Source organism: Lactuca sativa, chromosome 8 (genome assembly GCF_002870075.4).
Source record: "Lactuca sativa cultivar Salinas chromosome 8, Lsat_Salinas_v11, whole genome shotgun sequence".
NCBI lineage: Eukaryota > Viridiplantae > Streptophyta > Magnoliopsida > Asterales > Asteraceae > Lactuca > Lactuca sativa.
This window is the reverse complement of record NC_056630.2, coordinates 220,551,384-220,561,036: the sequence shown is the minus strand read 5'-3', so window position 1 is coordinate 220,561,036 and position 9,653 is coordinate 220,551,384. Positions and strand designations below refer to the sequence as shown.

General features: G+C 35.8%; 2 protein-coding genes across 2 annotated transcripts; both read left to right on the top strand.

Annotated features, from left to right (window-relative positions):
- Positions 1 to 1,967: 1,967 nt before the first annotated feature.
- On the top strand, positions 1,968 to 2,435 carry LOC111890625 (leucine-rich repeat extensin-like protein 2). Its single transcript, XM_023886724.1, has one exon. The coding sequence runs from the start codon at positions 1,968 to 1,970 to the stop codon at positions 2,433 to 2,435; it is 468 nt and encodes a 155-aa protein (XP_023742492.1).
- A 303-nt stretch (positions 2,436 to 2,738) lies between these two features.
- LOC122195466 (uncharacterized) lies at positions 2,739 to 4,824 on the top strand. Its single transcript, XM_042897380.2, has 3 exons — positions 2,739 to 4,081; positions 4,161 to 4,643; positions 4,726 to 4,824. The coding sequence occupies exons 1-3, from the start codon at positions 3,449 to 3,451 to the stop codon at positions 4,822 to 4,824; spliced, it is 1,215 nt and encodes a 404-aa protein (XP_042753314.1). The 5' UTR covers positions 2,739 to 3,448.
- The last annotated feature ends 4,829 nt before the right edge of the window (positions 4,825 to 9,653 follow it).

The following is a 9,653-nucleotide window of genomic DNA, read 5'->3' as shown; positions in this document are numbered from 1 at the left end:
TCCAGTTAGTCCGGACTTTGGTCCGATGCAATTTCTAGACTTCGGTCCGATGCAGGGGGCAAGGCCCCAGTTAGTCCTGACTTCGGTCCGATGCAGTTTCTGGACTTCGGTCCGATGCAGGGGGCAAGACCCCAGTTAGTCCGGGCTTCGGTCCGATGCAAGGGGCAAGGCCCCAGTTAGTTTGGACTTCGGTCCGATGCAGGGGCAAGGCCCCATTTAGTCCAGACCTCGGTCTGATGCAGTGGGCAAGGCCCAATATGTGCTTTATATGTTATTGTATGGTATGTGGTAGTTTGGGGGAGCTCACTAAGCTTTGTCCTTACAGTTTTTAGTTTTGGTTTCAGGTACTTCCAGTCGCGGAGGGAAGAGCTCGGGATGATCGCACGACATCCACCATAGTTTGTCAGCCTGAGATGTTTTACTCTGATAATAAGACCATGTTTTAAATTAATACTCTGATTTTATGTTAGGAATTATGTTATGGATTGACAATCGTGGTTTAAGTAATGTTTTTCAAAAGAAATTTTCAGTCATGATTTTTAGGTCATTACAGTTGATGTTTCAATTCTAATTTCATGCTTGTAAACCCACTTCCAGTAGAGTGGGTTGATGAAATTGATCATCATATATCAAAGAGTATGTAATCATCGGGGTTTAAAAAGATCATACTGATATATGCTTAATTAACATAGGTATGTGTTTAAAGTGTGTGTTTTTAATTTTCAGTATGTGTATGTGTGGAATTTGAGTCATAATTAAAAGCCGATGTGGGAAGAAGATGATGTGGTGGCTGGTGCGATCTTTGGTTCTTGTATTTCTAGGAGAGAGAAAGAGAATAGTAATATGATCTTTTTTTAATTTATATTTAGAGACACTAACGATGTTAGGTTTAAAGATCATTTATGCATGTAAACCCACTTTCAGTAGAGTGGGTTGATGAAATTGATCATCATATATCAAAGAGTATGTAATCATCGATGTTTAAAAAGATCATAATGATATATGCTTAATTAACATAAGTAAGTGTTTAAAGTGTGTGTTTTTAATTTTCAATATGTGTATGTGTGGAATTTGAGTCATAATTAAAAGCCGATGTTGGAACAAGATGACGTGGTGGCTGGTGTGATCTTTGGTTCTTGTATTTCTAGGAGAGAGAAAGAGAATAGTAATATAGTCTTTTTTATTTATATTTTAGAGACACTAACGATGTTATGTTTAAATATCATTTGTGTATAAAGTTTGCTCCGTAAAAACTATCGAAACAAAAAATGTTTCATAAAGACTACTTTAAGGACAAACCAATAAACTTAATGACCATTTGTAAAATTTTACCTAAAAATTATGAACTATTTTTTAATTAGCCAAAAATCAAGTCTAAAAGAAAATCTTAAAATAAATTAACCTAAACATAACCATGGTTTAGTTTCTTTCACATTTTTCTATATCTCAAACTTAGTGCAACAATTAACAATAGGGGATAATAAATTATTCTTTCACCGACTTTTCATTTCAAACTTTAGTCCTTCATCAACTCTAGCCATTAGAATACATATTTTAACACAAATATCCAAAGTCCAAACTGAAAAACATAAAATCTAGTCTAGATACACATACTAAAATTAATCACTATCGCCTATTTTACTTCCAATCAAATTCAAAACAATAAAACAAAAATCTAAAAATCATTGATAATGGACCAATGGAAAAGATACAAGGACCAAATTGTATTTTTCTTTGAAGATCAACTCCTTAAATCAAATTGTATTACATTCACGTGCAAAGTCTGCCACTGCACCACCATTTTACCAACACAACCAAAAAGGTGGCCACCACCACCACAACCATCTCTCCTTCTGCTCTACCGGAGGCCATGAGAGAGAAATTCAACAAACTGAAAAAGGGAAGAACACGACGAAATCCACCATTTTCTTCTCTGAATTCTGACAGTTTGTAGCAAAATTACAAAAATGTGTTACATTGGAAAAGCAACAAAGATCTTCATCTTCCTCATTACAGTTCTAGTTATCACTGGCCTCGTTTTGGGATTCAGCGTCCTCCGCCGTAGCCTTCATCTCAAATCACATAAATGCTCCGGAGAATCATGCTCCCAGTCTGATTTCTATCCTCCACCGCCGCTGGAGTTTCCTCTTCCGTCCACCCCTGATCCGAATGCCTCTAATTCTTCCGATCCACTATCCAATCCCCCTCCGCCTCCAACTCCTTCGTTGTCTGGATCAGGTACGAATCCATCTCCGCCACCTCCCGCCGCGTCTCTTGCATCACCGCCATCTGAATCAAGTTCTATTCAAACTGCATCCCCACCTCCTCCTCCAGTCTCTGTACTTAAGACGTCTCCGCCGCCGCCTCGGCCTGTTGTTCTAGCTCCTCCACCGGCTTTTAGTCCGCCGAGCCCTGTTCCGGTCAATAATTTGTAGCTTGATCCCCTGTTTTAATTTGGTAATTTATTAGTTTCTTTCTTCACAAGATTTCCATTGATTTTCGTGATGGGAACTTTTTAGGGTGTTGATGATTTTGATAGTAGAAAATTTTGTATTATTTATTTCATGAATTTGATGTTGAATTCTTGTTGGATGTTAATCAATTTGGTGGATCGGATTGATCAAAATCGTCAAAGTAGAGTTGACTATTGTTTGAACGTCTTGCGACGGAGTATAGTTTGGCCGGCTGGTGTGTGCAGATCGAAATTCTGTCGGCGTTCTATACATTAACAAGCGATAATCGTCCAATGGTATCCAACTATTTCAAATGGAATAACTGTCAAATGGGATAACCGTACTTATATTTTGGCAAAAGTTAAATTTTTTTTTGATGAAAAAGCCCAATAAACCGGATAACCGAACAATTTAGCCCTTACCATCCGGTGACCCTCCATTTAGCCGGTTACAGAAGTTTACATGGCATCTTAATGGTGATTGTATCGTTGACCTCATTAACTTAGGGTTTTTAACGAAAACCCCTTTTATCGTCTCCTTTATTCCCGACAAATCGATCGATCGATTCTGCTCGTGTCCTTTGGCGATGGATGAAGTATTTGAGCCTGACACAATCGACGTTCAAGTTGATGATTTTGTAAAAACCAAATCATTTTCAAGATGCAAAGATGAATTCCTTAATGTTCTTTGTGAAGACAGTGACGAACCAATGGAAGGCGAAGGTGAGAATGCTCGAGTGGAAGTAGATGATGAGAAAAACTCTGAAGAATCTAGTGATGAAAATGAAATCATATACTCCATCCATAATCCGAAGCTCAAATGGAATGTGATGAAACCAGTTATTAGAGAAAGGTATGAATCTAAACATGAACTGAAATTATGTTTAACAAATTATTCCATCTATAAGGGTTATAAAATTCGTTTCAAGAAGTGTGATAGTGTTAGACTAGTGGCTGTGTGTGCTAGTGATCCAGAAAAATGCCCTTTTATGGTTCATGCTTCATGGATGTGTACTGAAAAAGATGAATGATAGGCATACATGTGTTAGGAATTTTAGTAGTTCAAGGCTTATGAATCCAATTTGGTTAGCAAAGCAGTTTGTGAAAGAACTAGTAAAGCAACCAAAGTTAAAATGCCAGGAAATGCAGGCAATAATTCAAAGTAAATTTCATTGCAAGGTTTCATGGTCAAAATGTTATAGATCAAGGTGTAGGGTGCTGTCCTTAATTGATGGCAATTTGAGTGACCATTATGCAAGAGTGTGGGATTATGGACATGTACTGATGAGGTCCAATCCAGGTAGCACAATTAGGAGTTCTGTTATTATTAACCCTGATCAGACTACAACTTTTCATAGAATATATGTGTGCTTTAAAGCAATCAAATATGGGTGGAAGATAGGATGTCGTAGGGTTATAGGGTTGGATGGGTGCTTTTTGAAGGGACAATGCAAGGGTGAGCTACTAACTGCAATAGGTAGAGATGCAAATAATCAAATTTACCCTATAGCATGGGTTGTTATGGAGGTTGAAAACAAGGTTAATTGGAAATGGTTCTTGGAACTAGTTAGTGAAGATCTTTCATTGGATGCTTGCAGGGGATTATGTGTCATTAGTGATCAACACAAGGTATTGACAGGTTCATTTAATTCATATAATCTAGTATAGTTTTTAATAACAATTCCTAATATATTTTTTCATTTCCTAGGGTCTTGTTGAAGCAACAAAGGAAATTCTACCCCATGTAGAGCACATACAATGTGCTAGGCATATTTATGCCAATTTTAGGAAAGTGTATAGCGGGGTACAATTCAGAAACATGTTTTGGGCAGCTGCAAAATCCACAACAGAAGGTGATTTCAAGATAAACATGGATAGGATCAAGACTCTAAGTGAAGGTGCATATGATCATCTTATGGCTAGAGAACCTAATACATGGTGCATGACATTTTTTGGTAGTGGTTTAGCATGTGAGTGTGTAGAGAATGGGATAGCTGAGTGTTTTAATGCAGTTATTGTAGATGCTAGAAAGAAGCCTCTTTTGGCTATGCTTGAAGAAATAAGACTCTACATGATGGAAAGGTTCTACAACTTAAGAGAGGAAGCACATAAATTGGAAGGTAATGTGTGTGAAGCAGCACTTCTAAAGATGGAGGAATTTGCTGAAAATATAAGGTATATATTGTATTTCGTATATAAATGTAGCTTTTTAATTGACTGATATTACCTTTATAATAACCTAAATGTTTATATTTGTCGGACTTGGTATGCAGTGCCAAGTGGTGTTAATTCATATGAAATTAGGAATGGCTTTCAAAGTTATGGAGTTGATTTGGAACACCATTAATGCAGCTGTAGACTGTGGGATATAGCAGGGATACCTTGTGTGCATGCACATGTAGCAATCTTATACACCAACCAAGATCCAAAGGAATTCATTAGCACTTGGTTCAACAAGAGTAATTACATGGCTACATATCAGTCTAACATACTTCCAGTCAATGGAAGTAACTGGCTATACCAAGCCCCTTCCACCTACAAGTAGGAGGATGCCAGGATGACCCAGTGTCAAAAGAAGGAGACATGTCTCTGAGCATGAAGACAAGTACCCCCAAGTGTCTAACAAGGGCAGAACTGTACAGTGCAAGAATTGTCTTCAAAGGGGACATAATAAAGCTTCTTGAAAAAAATCCAAAGGTTGTACTTGAGCCAAAACCTAAAAAGAAAATGGGCATACCCAAATTGGATCCTAATTTGACTAACTGGACAGGATCTAGAAGAGGTGATAGAGGTGGGGGTACTGGATCTGGTAGAAGAGGGAACAGAGGTGGTGGTAGGGGATCTGGAGGAAGAGGCAAGAGAGGTAGAGGGAATACAAAATTTGGTGAGAGAACTTCTAATCTTGATGAAGAAAATGTGGTGACTTCTACTGTTGAAAGTGATAATGAAGAGGCAAGAGATGTGGAGAGTCCTGAAATTGATGATGAAATAAGAATGGATACAAAAAAAGTTCTCGATTTTCCACCTTCTTATCCGTTCTGGACTTGAATGGCCACTCCTTCCACGGTTTGATTTGCCACTGGTGGTTGTGCCACTGGTTGTTCCACAATGTCCCCAAAAAAGTTATGTTTAACTTGTTGTTGTCCATAGTCCCTGAAAATTGCATTGTTCTCCAAATTAACATTGTTGTGAAATTCTAGTAAGAGATTTGCATACCACTGATTTGGTAGAGGAGGATAAACCCAATGGAAGAATTTGTAGTCTTTGAGTACATCCTGGTAATTTAGGCAACCTATAAACCTTCTTCCTGGGTTAAACGGAGCCCACGAAGTCTATTTTCCAACGGGATCACCACGCAATAGCACCTGCTTCTCAGTCGATTCATCACTCTTCGATTTGAACTTCTGCTTCCTACAGAAGATGAAGACGGCATTTTTGGCTCCTCCTCCTGCTTCGATTTTTGCCTGGTCCGATATTAGGGCTCGAAAGAATGAAGGATGTATATATTTAAGTTTCGTTAAGTGACTCACAATCCACCAAAGCATGCCCAGTTCACGTAGACTTCTGTAACCAGCTAAATGAGCGTCACCAGATGATAAGGGCTAAATTGACCGGCTTATCGGGTTTATTGGGCTTTTTCATTCAAAAAAAAAATATATTTAGGACTTTCGTGAAATTTTACTGTAGTTATCCTATTTTAAATTGTATACTCTTTCATTTTATTAAAAAAAATATAGTTAAAGCTGACATTTGTATCAAATGTTTTACAATAAACTAGGATTTTAGTTGTAACGCGTTGCTTTGCGGTGATACTAAGTTGTTACATGTTGACCAGAAAGTTGAGAAGATCTAAGTTGCAAACCATAATGGTTAGTAGCAAAGATTATCAAAATCATATTATATGTGACATGTATTTAAAAATAAATAAATAAGATTTTTTTAAATTAACAAATGGAAATGTAAATAATTAAAAATGTATTACATGTGACCCAACTTTGACATAAGAAACATGCATACAAATAAGCATAGAAAAGAAAAAAAAACAATTACGTTGAAACGTAAACGAACTCGAATTTATAGAGATACGTACATAAAAAAAATGCATTTTTTCTAAATTAAGGAACTAAAGTTATTAATATATGTCAAAATAATTTACTTCGAAACGTTGATCATCTTCAATTTACACTGACACGTACGGAAGGTTACAAAACAAAAAGGATGGTAACTATGGGAAAATCCGTGTGTGTGTGTGTATATATATATATATATACACACACACACACACTATCCTTATAATCTATAAAATAACATTTTCAACCCTCTATTTTTTATCATATTCACCATTGTATTCGAAAGATTGGAAAATGTTCATTTCACTCATTCTGTTTTCTAAACTTTTATTTCATCTCTGGTAATATATATATATATATATATATATATATATATATATATATATATATATATATATATATATATATATATATATATATATATATATATATATATATATATATATATACTCTTAATAAAAGACTCTCTGCATCGCCACATGGCACCCTTCTACACCTACTTTTTGCCACGTGTCAATCTTGGAGAAACTCTTCCACTATGCAATTCTTCAATTGTCAATAACTCATCTCCTAAAATTAAGCTAATTAGTTTTATATATGTAAACAAAAATGTCAAATTTTGCTTTTCCATGTGGTTGTTATTTACTTTGTTTCTTGATTTTTTGATTCATCTCTTTTCAATCCTAAAATAAAATCGACTCTTTTTCTTCTTCAATTTTACACTCGCTCTCACTCCTTCCTCCGAATTTTGACGATTTCTTCTGCCACCGGGTCTCCACCATCACCTACTCTGTTGCACAACACCATCCGGCCACCACTACTGCATCTTCATAGTTCAATCACACACCGTTATGGCAATATTTGAATCTCTTCCCCCGTTCACTGGTGCTCCACCCTTGGAGTTGTCAATTGTTTAAGTACTCATTAATAGCGAGGTGTTGATATCCCATTTTGTTTTCTACACAATGATTAACTTTTTAGGATTTGTGGTTTTGTAGGGTTGGCATTGTTGAAGTTTTGGGATGGAATTGGGAGGTTTTTTGCTTTCCAGAGAGTTTGATTGGCTTTTAGTCAAGTTCATGAACAACTTTATTACTTTGTAATAGGTACTCAATTCTTTTCTTTTTTAATTTCCATAATGTCAACAAAGAAAGGAGTAGGAAACTAATTGGTGAAATCAACTGATTTTATACTATTAAACTCATTGTGTTAATAGTATATCCCTTTACTCTCTCTTTCTTTCTCTCTCTCTCTCTCTCTCTCTATATATATATATATATATATATATATATATATATATATATATATATATATATATATATATATATATGAAATCTGACCACCGTTTATTGCTATCTCTCTAACTTTCTAACCCTATCCATTTTATCTACTTTAACCAGTGACCTAATCCCCTACCTGATCGCTCATCAAATGTGAACCATGTAAACTTTTACATAAGATTTTTAGACATAAATCTCAATTATCTATCAACATTCCAAACAAATCTTGCTTATTTACTTTTATTTCCAGTTAACTGATTGTTTTTCATTTTTGTTGATTATATTATTACTTTAGCTAGGTTTTTGTGTTTAAAATGGATATGACGAGGTTGGACACCTTTTTAATTTATGTAAAACATATAGGGGTTGGTTAGCTATGAAGTTTGATGCTTAGTATGCAACAATTTTTTTTTTCTGTTCTTATGATTTAAAACACTTTTTCTGTAATTTAAATAGCCTTATATATATATATATATATATATATATATATATATATATATATATATATATATATATATATATATATATATATATCTTCAGTTTAAAGAGATTTAAAACAAATGGGACAATCTGTGTTATTGTAATCAAGTTTCTTAATGTTGTCGTCTAACATTCCACAACTTATTTCTCCAAATTGTTTAGATCATATCGTTTGTTCTTTACAGGTGTACCTGTTCTCTAGAAGCTTTAGATATTAGGATATGGTTTGATGAAATTCCTTGGGTTTTAGATTAACATTTTTTTATTAAAGTACTCAGTGAAGTAACAAAGGTTTCCTTCACTTTTGATGCATTTATGTTTTTTGAGTAATGAGTCTTTCTTGTAATCCATTTCTTGAATGTAAACATATGTTTTAGGTTTAAATAAGATATGTTTTTGGCTTTTGGGAGGTGATGAAATAAATAAAAATAAGAGGTCTCAAACTTGCTTGAATCAAAGTCATCAGCAAATGAAGTAGTCAAGCCATATTTTTGAAAAATAGGCAGTCGGGTAGTTGAGGTAGTTAGTCTCAACACATACGTAGGACCTTGAATTTTATCTTTCTTAATTTGCTTCTCAATGATGACAAAATATGGTTTCTTGAATTATCAGGTCAGACCCCTAGCTGAAGATGAGATGTTCAAAGTGATCGGAATTTGCAAAAGGAAAAGTGAGTTTACCCCACATAACCATCATATATTTTAGGCTCCCTTTTGTAGTCTGTGTCGTAGAATCTTGAAGGACATTGTTTCCCATTTTAATTGTAACGTCCCAAAAATCAGTACCAAAAATTTTCTTTAAATCATTACCAAAGCCACATTCATAAAACATATCATAAGTCATAACATGAATACAGAGTATCATTTCCAAAACATATTTTCATTATCAGAGTAAAACATCCCAGAGTGACTAATGAGATGGTGTGTGCCATGCGATCACCCCGAGCTCTTTCATCCGCTACCGGAAGCACCTAAAACCAAAACTGAAAACCGTAAGCATGAAGCTTAGTGAGTTCCCCAACCTACCACATACCCTGTATAATCACATACAACATATACTGGGCAACGCCCGCTATTTCGGGCCTCGCCCGCTACAACAGCCCCGCCGCTACAGGCCCCGCCTGGCTTCGAGCCCCGCTCGGATAAAGATCTGTTTCACTTAGGTCTCGCCTGTCACTGGGCCTTGCCCGCTAACATATAATAGCACATAAACATATCACAACACATAAGCTAAACATATGCTAATGGATCCTGTCCTAAGGCCTCGCCTATCTTGGGCCTCACCCTTGTCCTGCTACTGATGAGTCATGGAACCCCGTCCACGCTCCTACTGATAGTGGGATACATGCCCAACCCACACTCACTCTTTCCC